Source organism: Cololabis saira, chromosome 13, assembly GCF_033807715.1.
Source record: "Cololabis saira isolate AMF1-May2022 chromosome 13, fColSai1.1, whole genome shotgun sequence".
NCBI classification, from domain to species: domain Eukaryota; kingdom Metazoa; phylum Chordata; class Actinopteri; order Beloniformes; family Belonidae; genus Cololabis; species Cololabis saira.
The window spans coordinates 46,518,033-46,537,063 of NC_084599.1; the positions used below are offsets into that span (position 1 = coordinate 46,518,033).

Here is a 19,031-nt window from a genome sequence, read left to right on the forward strand (position 1 = left end):
TTATTGTTATTATTATTATTATTATTATTATTGTTATTGTTATTGTTATTATTATTATTATTATTATTATTATTATTATTATTATTATTCGCCAGCTTGATTTCATGATGGACAACATTGCTGCATCCTCAAGAACCCTTTCAAGAATGGCAAAGCAACTAAGGGAGGTCTGCGTGACAGCGATGGAGAGGCTGCATCATAGAGAAGGACAGAGAATTGGGGGAAGGAGCATTTCGTGGTGATAGATGAGTCACTTTAGACTTAAAAGAAAGGTAACTTTTTATATTAACTGCTACAAATTGTTAGGCTGCTAATTATGACTTAGTCTTGTGATGCCCAACGTTCAGGTCGAGACTGGACGAGACTTGAATGTCTGGGGATGTTAGTGCAGGATTTTGTAATAGTGCTACCGCTGGGTGCAACCAGCTTCCTTGAAAAGGTAAAATAGGTAAAATAGGCAGGTTAAATAAGAGTTTTCTTTTTCCTGCTCCTTTCTGAACATGGATAACTATGCAACTGTTTGCTATTTCCTTTGGTACAATTTGAATGTTTCCATGGGCAGAACAAGTAAATTAAATTAAATGAAAATCTGTGTTAGTCTTTCATCCTCAACCAATGATTGGTTAGCTCTGCTTTGCACACACCTTACCAGAAATGTCAAAAGACAAAGACATTTACCAATTGAAGATGCAAAAGGCACCAAATACAAGCGCAACAGTAAAAGTTGGTGGCGAAGTGCAAATATGCGGCCTCCAGCAGGGAGCAGGGTGCAGATTTTTATTTTAAAAGTTGTACCAGCGCTCCTGCTCCATCCCGCTCCAATTTAGCTCCAGGGCCACCCATACCTGACCCACAACCAGCTTGTTTTCTAGCTGGATCTGTTTGTTATCGAAAAAGTATATAATTGATTAAATTATTATTCAAACTGTGGGAGGGAAGAGACCTGAAACAGAACTCATACTGGAATGTGACGATGCCAGGTTTGGGTTTAAGTGTACAACGCTGCTTTTTTGGACAGGTCTGTGAGCAAGGAGCAAGAAGATTCTCACCTGCTCTGTTTCCCTCACATGCTCTGGTCCACCATCCACATGTAGAGACCTATACTGTATTTTGTTAGCCTGGTATTTGGCTGTACTTTGTGTTTATAAAAAGAGTTAAAAACTGCAAGATCTAACTGCTGTCTGAGCGTCGATCAGCTGAGCCAGAGCACAATGGGTGTGGCGCTACACAGCTGTAGCAGCATGTGTGTATGTTTTATAACATCGGCAAGAAAAAAAAACATTGTTGATTATCTTCTCAATCGCAGTGAAACGATTGGATTGCCGATCGACAGAAGCCAAGTTGAAACAGCAGCCCATCATTTATAATGTTCATGCTTATAGTGATGAAAACAGAATGGGACAGAATCATTCCTATAGAAACTCTTAAATTTGGCTATAGTAATCATCCATTCCATGGAAATCTTGCATTTTACTTTGTCTAATCAGATTTGTCAACTTTATTCCTGCTAACATTATAAATGTATCCGACACAAGGTTAATAATCTTGTTTCTTGTTCTGTCATTTTCCCCAAAACACAGTATGGAAGGGGCAGGATGGCTGGGGGCTGGAAGTGGAGGAAGTGGGTGTTCGGAATGCTGGGGGTGCAAAGCACGCGGAGGCGGCCAGGGCGAAGACATCCAGGGAAGCCGGTGCTTCGCTTGGTGGAGAAGAGGGCGAGGAGAGAACTGGTGCCACTCATAGCTCATCATGTCAAAAGGGAGCAGACATTTCCAGGGAGGATAAACAGAGGGTAGCCTATCATACTGTGTTATTGTATTATGTTACTAAATAATGTTTGTTCAAAGATCTCCTCTGTGCGAATTGTTGTTACGTATCTGTTATCACAGATGTGTGTGTATGTATATATATATATATATATATATATATATATATATATATATATATATATATATATATATATATGTTGTATACATATAACAAATGTTATCTGTTAAAATCTGTTTTATTTTGTTTTAAATAAAAAGTGTAAACTTCTTTATATGTGATTGCTTAATTTACTAATGGTTAACTATGGTCAAGTAATGCTTATGAGGCAGTTAAGCATTAATAATGTGTTACCTAAGGGATAAATGTGTTACACTTTACAATAAGGGTCCAGAATAGTATTTACTAATGGTTAATTATGGTTAAGTAATGCTTATGAGGCAGTTAAGCATTAATAATGTGTTACCTAAGGGATAAATGTGTTACACTTTACAATAAGGGTCCAGAATAGTATTTACTAATGGTTAATTATGGTTAAGTAATGCTTATGAGGCAGTTAAGCATTAATAATGTGTTACCTAAGGGATAAATGTGTTACACTTTACAATAAGGGTCCAGCAAGCCTTTACTAATGGTTAAGTAATGGTTATGAGCCACTCCTATACATTTATTAAGGTTTATGTCAGGTTACCGTTCATAAGGTCAGGTAAGCTACCTGATAACATACACAGCACCATTAGGAAATGATTACTTAAGACTCTAAATAGTTGTTTAATAATGCCCATCCAGTAAACATGTACACCATTAGCGAATGATTAGTAGATGTATTAGGTAGCTGTTACTTAATGCTTATTCACTCCAAATAAACACCATTAGTAAATGATTACTAGGGACGTTTTTAACGTTTTACTTATGTATTAACTAATGTATTACTTTATACTAAGTAATGCATACATAAGGATAAATAATTACATCATGTAACGTTTATTAATGCTTACTAATGTATTAATTAACTCTGAGCAGTAGGCATTAATTAACTGTTTATTAATGCATTAACTAATATGCTAATTCATGTTAAGTAATACATAATAATGGTTATTTAACTATTATCACACTGTTAATTAATGCTTAATAATGCATTAACTAACTGTTTATTAATGCATTAACTAATATGCTAATTAATGTTAAGTAATACATACTAATGGTTATTTAACTATTATTAAACTGTTAATTAATGCTTAATAATGCATTAACTAACGTTAATTAAGGGACCCTTATTGTAAAGTGTTACCAATACACTTTTTGTAGCGGTTGACATAATTATTCTGTGTTGTGGCTCTGTCTCCTCCTCATCTCTCTTTATTAACTATTGTTTTATGATGTGTGAAACACCGCCCCCATAAATGCTGCGTGGTGAAAACGTGGTACTGCACTCTATTGTCTGTAAGGAGGCCGATCTGAGTTGGAAAAGAAAAAATAATTAAAGCTTTAAGCAGCGATGAATGGGCCCTTGCACCCTTGTGCACGTTCAGGCTGCAGTGAAAGCTTGTATGACTTCATGTAGATTCTTCAGGCCTGGACATTTAGCGGATGGAACCACCCACGACTCTCTATGTCAAACCATTCAAAGGTTATGGCAGAAAGTAGGAACTATCAGATATCGACCAATCAGATGAAGGGGTTGCACGCTTTTTGGCCTCTATTGTTGCCATGGTAACGGTTTTGACTGAGAAAAGTAATGCGCGTCGTCGCAGGATGGAGATGCACATTTTGATGTATAACACACCTGGGTGCACGTTACGGTTCGGGCGAAGAAGCGCCCGATGAAATGGCATAAATTTTGCCAAAATGACAATAACGATTAATTCAAAATGGCCAACTTCCTATCACATTTTTCGCATCTAAATGAGCATAGTTAAATATCTCAAAAAGCGTAATAGCTAGCATGATGAAATTAAAATATATTGTAGTACAAAGCGTCCCCGGTTTTTCAATTTTGTAATGATGTCTGTACGATAAACCGTTGCCTAGCAACAAGCGTCCAAAATAAAATTGATTTTTTTCTTAAATTGAAAGTTAAATATCGCAAAAACCGTAAGAAGTAGCATGATGAGGTTGTACGGTCCTTTAGTGCCAATCGGGCCGAGTGTTTGTAAATTTGAACGATGTTGCTACGATAAAGTTCGGCCGAGCAATAAGCGTTCGAATTTTTGGGTCTTTGCACTGTCAGTGCTCGGGCCGTAATAATAATAATAATAGTAATAATAATTTCCCTTTATTAGTCCCACCATGGGGACATTATTTTCTGCATTTAACCCATTTCTAGTCAAACTAGGTTTGCACAGCGGTGGCCGGGAAGATGAAAGCCAGGACGAGTTTTCCCGCGTCCTCATGAGACATCAGTCCTTTAATTAGATATTTCATAGATATTTGCTTCAGGCGATAAAGGTTGACTTCACCGCCGTTATGTGGCAGTTGAAATCAGGTCTGAGTCCAAACCCACACCCAGAGCTTGGCTCTTGACTTTTTTGTTGACGTTTTAATCTCGCTTCCTTGGCTCCAATCAATGTTCTTTCTGTTTCGTCTTCATTTAACTGAAGAAACTTCTGATGCATCCAACTTTCAACTCGATCAGATCAACATTTCTACTGAATTACAGTCTCCCGGTGAGACGGTTGTGTAGATTTGTTTATCTGCGTAGTTATGGTAACACATTCATCCACAGAACAGATGCATTTCATATTAATCTCAACACCCATTTATTGCAATTTATATATTACCAATTCAAAATTCTCATAATTATTCTTGGCAATATCATTATATATTGTTTTATAGTGTATTATAATATCATGTTAGGAGATCTCATGGGATGTTAAACTATAGTTTTATTATATTGTTATACAGTACTGTCTCAGAAAATTAGAATATTGTGATAAAGTTCTTTATTTTCTGTAATGCAATTAAAAAAACAAAAATGTCATCCATTCTGGATTCATTACAAATCAACTGAAATATTGCGAGCCTTTTTATTATTTTAATATTGCTGATTATGGTTTACAGTTTAAGATTAAGATTCCCAGAATATTCTAATTTTTTGAGATAGGATATTTGAGTTTTCTTAAGCTGTAAGCCATGATCAGAAATATTAAAATAATAAAAGGCTTGCAATATTTCAGTTGATTTGTAATGAATCCAGAATGGATGATGTTTTTGTTTTTGTAATTGCATTACAGAAAATAAAGGACTTTATCACAATATTCTAATTTTCTGAGACAGTCCTGTATATTATAGTATGGTGATGTAATTTTGTTATAATATATAATTATAATTTGTTATAATATTATACAAATGATTATGTTATATTAAGATATTATTACATATATTACTTTATATTATATCGTGCTATATTATATAACTCTATATGATAATTTTGTATTTATTTATTTATTTTTCAAACTAATAATATTTTTATTTAATAATTTATTTATCTAATTTTATTTTATTATATACACACACACACACACACACACTTTAACTGTTCCTTTAACTTTAACTGTTCCTTTAACTTTAACTGTTCCTTTAACTTTAACTGTTCCTTTAACTTTAACTGTTCCTTTAACTTTAACTGTTCCTTTAACTTTAACTGTTCCTTTAACTTTAACTGTTCCTTTAACTTTAACTGTTCCTTTAACTTTAACTGTTCCTTTAACTTGAACTGTTCCTTTAACTTTAACTGTTCCTTTAACTTTAACTGTTCCTTTAACTTGAACTGTTCCTTTAACTTTAACTGTTCCTTTAACTTCTCCATCATGGAAACGTCTCCACTCTCAAACCGTTGTGAAAGATTGCTCTGTCCTCCGGGAGGAGCAGCAGCGTCATGTGACCGCTGACCCAGGTGGTTCAGGTAACATTTGTTAGGCGGCTCCTCCCTCCCATTCACCCGTTCACCCGTTCACCCCCCCGAACCCTGCTCTCCGTGCTCTCCCTGGCCCCCCGAGGGCATATCCATGTCTGCTGCTACAGATACTCCCCTGTCACAGGATCAGCCGCCTGAAACCGCCTGAAACCGCCCCGCCCGCCGGGCCAGGACACGAGCAGGCCCTGTTCACGATCACAACACCGTCTTTCAGTCAGCGCTGCCGTTAGTTCAACTACAGCTGTATCATTAGGGCCCGAGCACTGACAGTGTTAGGGCCCTAATGTATCCGGAGGAATTGTTCTCATTCTCGTTTTTCTTCCAACGAAATGAGGGCCTTTTTTCCCCCTAAACGTGCCCCAAAAGTCACCAAATTTTGCACCAAGCCAGTCCTGGTGAAAAATGTTATATTTAATGGTTTGCATTAATGGGCGTGGCCTAACGGCTCAACAGCGCCCCCTGGAAAACTTTGTTCCTCAAGCCCCACAATACGGTTCGACGTACATGCACGAAAATCGGTACACACCTGTATCATGTCAGAACTTAAAGAAAAGTCTCTTGGCGCCATGGCCGAAACCCAACAGGAAGTCGGCCATTTTGAATGAATCGTGTCATTTTGGCGCAATTTATGCCATTTCTTCGGCAATTACAGTAATACGACCCGAACCGTAACGTACACCCAGGTGTGTTATACATCAAAATGTGCGTCTCCATCCTGCGACTACGCGCATTACTTTTCTCTTTCAAAAGCGTTACTGTAGCGACGATAGACGCCAAAAAGCGTCTACCCTTCATCTGGTTGGTTCAGACAGAAAAAACTTTGTTCCTCAAGCCCCATAATACGGTTTGACGTACATGCCCGAAAATCGGTACACACCTGTATCATGTCGCAACTTAAAGAAAAGTCTCTTGGAGCCATGGCCCAAACCCAACAGGAAGTCGGACATTTTGAATTATTATTATTATTCCGCACGCTTTATTTGTCCGTTAATGCGGCCGGAACCGCACCTTGCACCCATGCATGTCGTACATCGTTGGATGCGTCTCCATCGTGCCTCGATGGGCTTTACTTTTCTCAGTCAAAAGTGTTACCGTGGGAACGCTAGATGACAAAAAGCAAAAAAAAAGGCGAAAATTCAGACGTTTCTTGCTCGGCCGAACTTTATCGTAGAGACATCGTTCAGATTTACAAACACTCGGCCCGATTGGCACTAAAGGACCGTACAACCTCATCATGCTACTTATTACGGTTTTAGCGATATTTAACTTTCAATAAAAATATCCATTTTACTTTGGAGGCTTGTTGCTAGGCAACGGTTTATCAGACATCATTACATTGTATCTGTAGGAATTGTTGCCGGCAGCAGCCGCCTGAAACCGCCTGAAACCGCCCCGACCGGCGAGCGAGGGCACAACCACGACCTGTTCATGATCACAACAGCGTCTTTCAGTTAGCACTGCCATTAGTTCAACTACATCCATATCATTTCAGTGTGAGATCTTAAACCTGAAGAACTGGTTTCTCCAAATGTCTTCAGGCAGTGGAAGAGTTATCTCACCGTCTCTCGTCCTCTTGCTCTGTTTGCTCCAACGAGGCCTTCACTTCACTTTATTCATTAAATCAGAATCGTCTTTATTGACCAGGTTCGAACATTGTCCAACAAGGAATTTGACTCTGTTTATTTCACTATTTAGATTTAGAATATAAAACAGTAAATAGAAAAATGTAGCACTTATTGACATATATACAATTAAAGAACTAAGGTGCAGCAGTATGAGGTAGAAAAAAAATGACGGCTCTAAATAAAATAACATATATACAATTATACAAAACAAATTATACAAAAAATACAAAGAAGTGAGAGGTGCAGCAGAGTGAGGCAGACAGGATTATTGCCAGAAGGTGCATTGTTACAGCAGTAACTGCTATGGTTATTGCACGTGATTGGTTTGTTTCTCTGAGACTCTATTAGTTGTGAGATTCATCAGAGCAACAGCTCGGGGGAAGAAACTGTCCTTGTGTCTGGAGGTGGGAGGGAGAAACAATAAAAAGGGAGATTACTGATCAGCATAACTACAGTAGCAGCACGACACTAGCACAATTTACATGGCAAGATGAAGAATCAAAAAGACAGACCGGTGGTCAGCAGGAGCTACACAGCAGGTACAGGTTCTAGTGCAAAAAGAATAAAAGCTCGGCCACCGGCCAGCCCGATACCGTAGCCTACCCTACACAGTAACGTACACAGTTCTCAGTGTAAAAAGAAACTAAAGCTGCAAGCAGCGATGAACGGGCCCTTGCACGTGCAATTTCCACCAATAAACGTGGCTTTTTTCTCGACATTTCGACTTTTTTCTCGAAGTGCATAATGAAAAAGAATCTTCCTCCTCTAAAATATTATTTTTATTTTTCTCCTACCTGGCCCTAATACTCTTCCGTAAAAATGACTATATTGACCATATTTGATATATCTCTTGGAGGATTATCCATATAAATGAAGATTTGATGGGAGTTAAGTCTCCCGTGCATGCATGCTCTCTGCAGCAGCTGCAGCTGCAGCGGCGTTAGCTCGGCCATTAGCCTCCAGGCTGCAGGGGTACCAGGGCCGCGCCCTGGAACACGCTTTCACTTTAGCTTCAAGTGAGTGAAATCCAGAAACCAGGACTGAGGAAATGTGGAGAAATGGCTGTTAGTTCAGGTTTAGAAGAAAATGTTTTTTTTTTTTTTTTTTGTCTGCATATATTTTATTACGGAAGAGTATCAGGGCCATGCAGGAGAAAAAATATTTGAGTGTGAGGGCCCGTTCATCGCTGCTTGCAGCTTTAATTAGGGCCCGAGCACTTACAGTGCGAAGGCCCTGTTGTATCTCTAGAAATTGTTATTATTATTCTTCTGACAAAATTAGGTCCTTTTTCCCCTAAACATGCCCCAAAAGTCACCAAATTTTGCACCAACCCAGGCCTGGTGATAAATGTGATATTTCATGGTTTACATTAATGGGCGTGGCCTAACGGCTCAACAGCGCCCCCTAGAAAACTTTGTTCCTCAAGCCCCACAATACGGTTTGACGTACATGCATGAAAATCGGTACACACCTGTATCATGTCACAACTTAAAGAAAAGTCTCTTGGTGCCATGGCCGAAACCCAACAGGGAGTTGGACATTTTGAATTAATCGTGTCATTTTGCCGCAATTTATGCCATTTCTTTGGCAGTTAATACGGCCCGAACCGTAACGTGCACCCAGGTGTGTTATACATCAAAATGTGCGTCTCCATCCTGCGATGACGCGCATTACTTTTCTCTTTCAAAAGCGTTACCGTGGCAACGCCATGGTAACCATATCTGATAGTTCCTACTTCCTGCCATAACTTTAATGGTTTGACATAAAGAGTCATGGTGGTGTCATCGGACTTGGTTTTGAGTCCTTGACTTTTATTGGTGAAAATTGCACGCATTACTCTCTTCTATCCTCTTTTTTCTCTTTTATTCTTTTATTCTCCCCCGCCAAGGAGGCTGTGCCTCATGTGGAGGGGAGAATAATCAGGCCCACCCATTAGCCTCATGGCTCCACCACTGCTTTTATCCTCTTTTATTCTTTTATTCTTTTATTCTGGCTCCTTCCACTGCTTTAGAGCGTCTTGGTGGAAGCAGGCGAGCTGTTGGAACCTGCAGCCGGAGCCTGAACCTGCAGCCGGAGCCTGAACCAGCAGCCGGAGCCTCCAGGGCTGGGTGTGTTCCAGGTTCCAGGGGTGTGGAGCCTCTTCTTCTCTTCCCACACTCCACCGGTGGGATGCAGCCAACAAGCAGATGTTTGATAAACCGGCGTTTGGCTGAGCGGATAGGATGTTAGGATCGGTCTGTTCTCTCCGTTTTATCATTTGTCATGTTTGTGCACGCAGAAAAGTGTGAATGACGCCTAGCGGTTTAACCTGCCAATACTTTCTAGAACCTGAAACAAGACGCAGGCCACGATAGACAATAAAGCTAGATTCAAAAATAAATGAAGATTAAAGCTGCAAGCAGCGATGAACGGCCTCCACCCTTGTGCAGGTTCAGGCTGCAGTGGAAGCTTGAATGACTTCATGTAGATTCTTCAGACCTGGACATTTAGTGGATGACACACCCACGACTCTCTGTATCAAACCATTCAAATTATGGCGGAAAATAGGGACTATCAAATCTTCACCAATCAGAAGAAGGGTTGGGGCTATTTCAGGCCAATAAAGGTCAAGGACTCAATACAGAATCCGATGACACCACCCACATGTCTTTATCACAACCCGTTCAAAAGTAATGGCAGAGAATAGGGACTATCAAATATTGACCAATCAGAAAAAAGGGCAGGGCTAATTTGCACCAATTATGTTCAAGGACTCAAAACTAAGTCCGATGACACCACCACGACTCTATATCAAACCATTCAAAAGTTATGGCAGAAAGTAGGGACTATCAAATATGGACCAATGGGGGGGGGCGCGCTTGTTGGCGTCTAGCGTCGCCACGGTAATGCTTGTGAAAGAGAAAAGTAATGCGTGGAGTCGCAGGATGGAGACGAACATTTTGATGTATAACACACCTGGGTGCACGTTACGGTTCGGGCCGTATTAACGGCTGAAGAAATGGCAGGAATTGCACAAAATTACACGATTAATTCAAAATGTTCAAAATGGCCGACTTCCTGTTGGGTTTGGGCCATGGCGCCAAGAAACTTTTCTTTAAGTTGTGCCATGATACAGGTGTGTAGTGATTTTCGTGCATGTACGTCAAACCGCATTGTGGGGCTTGAGGCGCAAAGTTTTCTATTATTAATGGCATTAATTCAAATACACGGATATGATACCTTAGATCAGTGGTCCTCAACCTTTTTTCAGCCAAGTACCCCCTAACCAGCGCAAAGCACTTTTGGTTGTAAAAAAAAGACCTAAAAAAAGAGCACTGTGCCATCAGTAACTGATTTATTAAACATAAAAATATTGCTGCTATGCTTCAACCACGACTCCATCGTTGGTCCAAACAATGGGGGCGGGCGGGTGGAACCCCAAAACTAAAAGCTAAACGGACTTTATTATACAGTTGTAGTAAACAAGCTCAGAAATAACTTGTCTGCCTACATATTAATGGTTAATACCATGTTTCTAAAAACCTAATGCATATATATATATATATATATATATATATATATATATATATATATATATATTTTTAATACATCACATATATCTATTTTATTTTTTATATATATATATATATATATATATTTATTTATTATTTATTTTTTTATTAGACTCATAAATACTTAAAGAAACGCTGACTGATTTGCATTTTGCCCAAATTATTTGTGATGAAACAGAACTGACGATGGAATCTCTGAGACCGGCAAGTGTTTCTTTTTTTTTTTTTTTAATTGAGTGGGGGGTGGCCAGAAAATTGTAGGGGGGGTACATGGCCCCCCCTGGCCACCCCCTGGTGGTTCCACTGCCTCCGACCCTCGGGAGAGAGGCGCATGCGCCCTCTGCATGTGCCTCCAGCTGAGTGTGGAGGGAGGGGCAGCTCCGTGGGGTGGGGGGGGGGGGCATGGCCACCCCAGCCCCCCCCTCTTAACTGGGGGGGCGTGGCCACCAGCCTGAAAAGCGCACCTTCCCTGCGCGCAGCTCCAGTCTGCGAGCGGAGGGACGCGGACAGGTGAGACAGGTGAGACAGGTGAGGACAGGACAGGACAGGTGCCCCCCCACCCCCCAGGACCATGTACGGCTCCCAGCAGGCCCTGAACTCGGGCCGCAGGGCCGGCTCCAGGACGGACCTGGCCGGAGCGCAGCACCATTACGCGCGGAGCGACGTGGCGCACGGCGGCGGCCGCGGGTTCGAGGACCCGTTCCCGGAGCCGGGGTTCCGCAGCTTCACCTTCTCCCGCTCCCTGTCCAGGGGCAGCGGGGCCATGATGATGATGGGCGGCATGAGGTGCGGGTTCCACTCCGCTTTACTCTCTGTCTGTCTGTCTGTGTGTGTGTCTGTGTGTGTGGACGCGCCGCGGGGACGCGCATGTCTGAGCGGCTGTTATTGATTATGGAATATTGATCCTGGTCTCCTCTGCTGAAACCTGTTACTCCTGAGGTCCAGGTACCCTGCAGAGACAGATTATCTTTGTAAAAATGTTATATATTTATAGAAAATTAGTGTCTAGTATAAAAAATAAATACAGAATCAGGATCAGAATAATCTTTATTGGCCAAGTTTGAACAAGGAATTTTGACTCTTATTTGAACTCATTACCATAAATATACAGGACTTTCTCAGAAAATTAGAATATTGTGATAAAGTCCTTTATTTTCTGTAATGCTAAAATATCATCCATTCTGGATTCATTACAAATCAACTGAATATTGCAAGCCTTTTATTATTTTAATATTGCTGATCATGGTTTACAGCTTAAGAAAACTCAAATATCCTATCTGAAAAATTTTGAATATTCTGGGAATCTTAATCTTAAACTGTAAACCATAATCAGCAATATTAAAATAATAAAAGGCTTGAATATTTCAATTCAATTCAATTAAATTCAATTCAATTTTATTTGTATAGCGTCTAATACAGATGTTGTCTCTAGACGCTTTCCAGAGACCCAGAACATGAACATGAACATAAACATAAACATGAACATAAACATAAACATAAACATAAACATAAACCCCCGAGCAATTATTATATAAACAATGGCAGGTAAAAACTCCCATAGTGGGAGAAAAACCTTAAGCCAAACAGTGGCAAGAAAAACTCCCCTTTTTTCAGTTGTTTATTCAGTTGATTTGTAATGAATCCAGAATGTATGAGATTTTTTTAGTTTTTTTAAATGCATTACAGAAAATAAAGAACTTTATCACAATATTATAATGTTCTGAGACAGTCGTGTAGGCTACAATTTAAAAAAGAAAAGTGAAAGGTGCAGCAGTATGAGGTGGATGTGGTAATGACAGCTCTTACGTAATAACATATATACATTTTTTAAAGTGAAAGTTGTAGCAGAAGGTTCTGCATTTAACCATCTCTAATTAGACTAATTACACACCTGATTCTAATTAATAATCGTCACCGGAACTCATCCAGGTCTGCACGAGTGTGTTAGTATCGGGGTGTAAAGAAGCAGGAAACATGTAAAACATGCAGGACCAGGTTCCCTAGCCCCGATGGAACTGGAAATAAGTGTTTTGATGTTGTTTTTATCCTCTTTATGTGGTGGAACGTCCACCTGGATTAGTTTCCTTGTCTTTTTTAGAGCAGGTTGTTTCGAAACAAATGAAAACAGAACAGAGAAGTGATTCTGCTTCCACTCAGATCTGCATGGCTCAGACTGAAGCTGCAGGTATTCTGGAGCCGCCTGCGGGCGGGAATGTCCCGCCCTTGCAGAGGGAGTTACCACGTCAGTCTTTATCAGAAATCACTTAATCGCTCACACGCACATAATAAAGGTCGCCGTGGTGATGAGCGGCTCATCTCTGCAGGAACACTTCATAAACCACACTGGTGTTTGAGCGGCAGCTCCTTTTCCCCTGGAGAGAAACCTGATTTATGTCTGACAGCGAGCTGCGCGACATTCCTCCGCGCCCCGAGATTCCAGAGCCCGGGCCGAGCCGAGGCTGCGGTTGCTGCAGAGTTTAACCCCGAAACTGCAGGATTCCTGCAGGATCCCTGCAGGAGCCCGTCCAGCACCTTCACGTGGTGCTGAACGGGCTCCTGTCCAGTATAGTTTCTGTTTTACCCCCAAACCAGAACCCAGACCAGAACCAGAACCTGAGCCGGGCCACGTGGCTCCAGCTCTGTCGTGGAAGTTCCTACGTCTCATGAACTGGTTCAACGTTCAGTTCACGTAGTTTAAAAATGAACAGTTTACGTTCATAGTTCACCATTTTAATTTGGAACTGGTTCAAATTCAGTTCATTTTAATATTTCTAGGTGAGAAGTCGGAATGAAACGCCCCCGATCCTAAACTGTTCCCTGTATACAATTATGTATCGTCCTGGTGGCTTTTCAACTTTCCTCAGGCTGTAAATCTCCAACAATGTGGTCCATTATCAGTGTTTCTAGCTGTAGCAGGTAAATCAACCCTGAAGGAGCAGCAGGGGGACTATTCTGTAATAATTGGACGTAAACAGTGAAGCTGAAACTCTCATAATCTGAACGGTTCAGATTCCAGTTCCTGATCTGCAGAATGAACAAGTTCAAGTTCTTTATTTGCAAATATGTTGCGTTCAGTTCCACGTTTTCTCACAGGAATAACGGACTCAGGCTGAGAGAGAGGCCCAGGGTTTCTGGGATAAACTCTCTACGTTAGAAAACTGTTCAGTCGGTCCGTTCACCTCAAATCCAGGCTGGACCAACACGAGTGTTGCACTTAATTGTTGTTGCTGTTTATTTAAAACCAAAACTAAAGTAGATGAGGTGTTTACAGTAAATGGTTTATAAATGATCTATGTGATTATTGTGTTTCTTTTAGTCGGCCTGCACTGTAGACGACACTCAGTATCACTTAGTACCATATCACTGTAAGGCCCCGTCCCAATTCTCCCCCTCGCCCTCGTTTTCTTCACTCCCCCTAACTTTTGTGCGTTCCCGTGAAGGTAGTGGTTCCCAATTCCTCTTTCCACCTAACCCTAATCCTAACCCTAACCCTAGGGGGAGGGGGCGTAACGAGGGCGAGGGGCTGAGAATAGCCCCTTCACATCGAGGGTTTTCACATGCTGACTTCGCGAGCGAGGGGCTATGAACATTTCCCAGAATGCTACGTAAACTACGCCGTAGGCTCTGCGTCGATTTGACTCGCCGACCGAGAAACAGGTAGAGTCGTCTCAGATTGTGACCGAGGGAGCAAGCATTTGTTTGTGAGAAATAGAGAGAAATAATCCTGTGACTCGTCAGATTTGTTTTGGATGTTTCTGATATAATAGTTTTCAGAAACCACAAAGTAATCCAGCTGTTATCTGGGTCATTTACACACTTTCAGATAAAGTTGCCGAAGATCACGCCAGAATAAAGGGATTTATGGTTCCGCGTTACACCAACGCAGAGCCTACGGCGCAGGCTACGTAACCTACGCCGTAAGGTCTGCATCGATGTACGCGGCGACGCGCGCCGTACGCCGGACCCTATGCCGTAGCTCTGCGTCGATTTAACGCGGACCTAAACTCCGGAGCCGGCAGACAGAAATCTCTAAATTTTCGGAGCAAATTTCTCAACAGGCGTAGCTACAACTGTTAGATTTCATCTATTAAACCAACATTTATCTTCCTAAATGATTTATTTCAGCCAGCGTAATTCTCAACAGAGCTGCAGGTTTTTCTCCCGGGACGACGGCGCAGCTTGACCCAGCGATCACGTTTGTTCTCGGGCCGTGAGCTGCTGCTGTTACCATGGTAACAGCTGCTGCTGATGTTACCATGGTAACAGCTGCTGCTGCTGTTACCATGGTACCACGGAAATGAAAACAGCTTTTGGCTCTCTGCTTCCTGATCAGGTTAGGGATGAAAACGAGGGGGAGTAGGAGAAATGGGACATGCACCTGGGCCAAGTGCCCTAGATCTCAAGTGCCCTAAAATCTCCCCCTTCTTTTTTAGGGGTTAGGGAAGAAAAGAAGGGCGAGTGGAGAAAAGAAGGGCGAGTGAAGTTGAATTGGGATTGGGCCTAAATATTAAATCAACCCCAGGCTGCTCTTGGAGCTGAATCTGCTCCATTTCAGATTAAAAACCATAGATGGTAAAAACCTGCCGATGAAACAACACTGACCTTTGACCTGTTGCTCTCTGTGTGGCCAGTAGGGGCAGCTGCTGACTGATCAATATTAATGAAAGATTCTTCTGCAAATTTGTTAATCTGTTGTTGCTTCCATGTTCTTAATCCCTGTGGATTATAATCTAACTACCGTATTTTCACGACCATACGGCGCACCGTGTGAAAAGGCGCACCCTCCGTTTTGTGTGTCATTTTTGGATTTTAAACACACATATGGCGCACCGACCCAAAAGGCGCCGTCTACGGAGACGGAGCTGCACACACACGGGCAGCGCAAAACACACACGCGCTAAAAATAGAGCGGAAGCAAAACTTAGTTTGATATTTTATTTCACTTTTCACATCAATCAAACCCTTCAAAGGTTCATATTCTGTTTCCGCATTAAAGAATAAAAAAAAAACCACCGGGTTGCTGCACATAAACCTGTCTCATCCATCCAGCCCTTTTCATTTCACTCTGGCTGGAAAAGTCTGTTTAGGCAACGCTTTTCTTTTAAAAATCACCATCGGCGGCAGTTTCTGTCCATCAGCGTGGCAGGCAAGCACAAGAGTAAATACACTTTTCATACCCCGTTGTGCTGCGGATCCCGACCGCGGCGGTCCCGGGTCCCGCTCCGCCCCCCGCGCTGGACCCGCTCACACACACGCGCATGTTGGTACCGGGTTGTATCCGACAGGAGCTCCGCTAATTCAGCTGCACCAGTCCGAATTTCCAGACCTGTCTCAGCTTGATCATCATCCCTTCATCCAGCCCCCCCTTTTCATTCGTCCTTATAAATGACTCCGGCTGGAAACGTCTTATGCAAAGTTTTTCTTTTAAAAATCACCATACAGTTTCTGTCCATCAGCTGCGCCAGGCAAACAGCACATAAATTAGAATGTGTGTGTCGCGCCGCGAACACACACCCGCGCATGTCGGGATCCGGTACCGGGTTTGTAACCGACAGATTTCGCTGAAAATCTCGGAGGGTGAAGCTGATCTGACCTGAGACAGACCCCAGAAATCTCTGCTCTTAAAGCGGGCGGGAACCAGGTCGATTGGACCCCCAGGAAGTCGGGCTGCAGCAGCGACCATCACCGCGGCTTTAACCCACACACACAAGTGTGCTTATTTAAATAGAGCGGGAACAAAACTTAGTTTGATTGTATTTTATTTCACTTTACACATCAAGCAAATCCTTAAAAGTTTTCATCTTCTGTTTCCGCTTTAAACAACTCAGTGGAGTCTCATTCACGTCCGCAACTCAAGGCTTCACCCGCCCCCTTCTCCCTTTACCGTTCTCATGGTGGCCGACCTGACATTACCGTAATTCAGGTAATAGACACGGCGCACCGTTTCATAAGGCGCCCGGCACATTTAAAAAAATAAATAAATTATGTGCGCCTTATGGTCGCGAAAATACGGTACAACTAAAAGTTCTTACATCTAGTTTTACAAGTGTATTTGTAATGACAGGGAAGAACATGATATAAGTTTATAGTGGGTGAATGATCAATAATCAGTATTATTGACAAACTTCCTGTAGACGTGAGGTCTGCTCCTTTAAATCAGGATAAAAACTTTACTGTTTACTGAAGCTACTCCTAAATTAAATACTTACCTGCTGGATCTACTGCCCTTAGTTTGAACAACTTTTACTACCTCTTTTCTTATCATTTTATTTCATTTTATTTGTTATTTAAGCGTACTCTTAACTGAAATACTTTTTGAAAACCACGCAGTGTTAAGGGTCAGCCCTGGAAACAGGCATGGTGATGTAGAATTGTCAAATTGGTTTAATTCACCGTACGAATCGGCACAGATTACTTTGTAATCCTGTATTTCATCCGGTCTTTGTACGTTTTCACCTGCTTTACGTTGTTATGTTGGTTCAGACAAAGATCTGTGATTGTGTTGTTGTGGACGTAGACTCCTCTCTCCCTAAACGACTCCCTCCCCGATCACCAAGTCACACACATTATCTCACCTTATTTAATATATTTGCATATTCAGGAAGTAGCCGGTGTTTTGTGCCACATGGTCTGTAATCCAGCCCGTTATCACTCGTCTTTACCTGCAGTGATTTGTAGCGATGCACCGATAACCGAAATTGTTCGGGCCGAAAATGGCAAAAAAACACTTTGGGTGTTCGGTGGAATAAGTGGGAAAAAACCGAACAATTAATAACGGCGTTGTAATATAATATGGTCTGGCCGCTCCGTAACGGCTGCACCACAAACATAAATCGTTGGCCAACCAAAAACTAACCACATAAGAATTTTACCAACATTCACCAGGAGGTGGAACCAAAACAACATAAATCAATCTATTCCAGGTTTAGATGAGGAAATCAAACGTTAGAGCGTGGAGTGAAGTGGTGCAAACATGTCAGTGTGGAAGTATTTTAGAGTGGCAAAGAATAAAACAAGAATGGCTGTTTGATGAATGTTCTGCTCAAATATCTAGAGGGGAAACATCTGCAAAGTCTTTCAGCTACAAGTTTGATTTATCATTTGAAATGATAAAAAACCCTGAGCGCTTTAATGCATTTTTATTGTTTTAAGGCCTATGTTACAATGTTCAGTCAGTTAAGCCTAACGTAAGCTCAAAGATACATTTATTTATTTTAAGTTATTGTTCTTTGCTGGTATAATGTCTGCTGGAATATTTAAGAAATGCTGGGAAATTAAAAAATGTTCAGTTTTTTATGTTCAACAAATGTTTTCTACCTTGTAATTTTGTAAAAGATTTTTTTCTTTTAAAAGCCTAAATCAAATGTATTTGATTTATGCAATGGTGAAAAAATTGGCAAAATAAATGAAAAACTGCTGAAGAACCATGTTGGGTATTGTTCGGTATTCGGCCAAGTGTTTATTATTATTTTCGGTTTCGGTTTCGGCCACAAATTTTCATTTCGGTGCATCACTAGTGATTTGTGTTTACGAACTTCAGGGGTCCGGGGTGGGGGGGGTTAACAAAGTAACAACTCGTTATCTTGAGATTTCAAAGCTTTGTATTTCTCGTGGAGACGATACTTTCGTCCGTCTGCCGCCTGAGCTCCAATCAGAGTCAGTGAGTTTGAGCTTGTTCGTTTACGTTCACTAACGGTCCCTGATTCTGCGGTTGTAAATCCAGCTCTGACTCCGTGTGAAGCAGATCTGCCTGATATTAATGAGCTCGTGGCGTTTAGAGAGAAACTGGTCTGGTGACTCTGCTTGACTCCAGGCCGCCGGGGAGATGCCTGATGGAAATGTGTGACCCTGGTGAAATGACTGAGTGAATCTTGTTACCTGTGGACATGCCCATTCACCTCACTGACTAGACCAGGGGTCTTAAACCCGCGGCTCCTTAGCGCCGCCCTACTGGCTCCTGGAGCTTTTTCAAAAATGTTTGACCTTTTTTTTCCTTTTTTTCTTCTTTTTTTCCTTTTTTTCTCTTTTTTCTTCCTTTTTCCTTTCCTTTTTAATCTCGACATTTTGAATTTTTCTCTCGACATTTTGACTTTTTTCTCGAAGTGCATAATGAGAAAAAAAAACTCCCCCCAGTTCTAACTAATATAGAAACATGCAGCATGTGTTCCTTCA

At 41.4% G+C, this 19,031-nt stretch overlaps 1 protein-coding gene across 1 annotated transcript in view; it reads left to right on the top strand.

The window, feature by feature from the left end:
- Nucleotides 1-11,493: 11,493 nt before the first annotated feature.
- The window catches only part of LOC133458723 (epiplakin-like), a 65,011-nt gene continuing 57,473 nt past the window's right edge, over nt 11,494-19,031 (top strand). Inside the window, exon 1 of the mRNA XM_061738923.1 lies at nt 11,494-11,645. Coding sequence (XP_061594907.1) covers nt 11,623-11,645 — 23 coding nt within the window. The 5' untranslated portion in view covers nt 11,494-11,622. The remainder of the gene's footprint in view (nt 11,646-19,031) is intronic.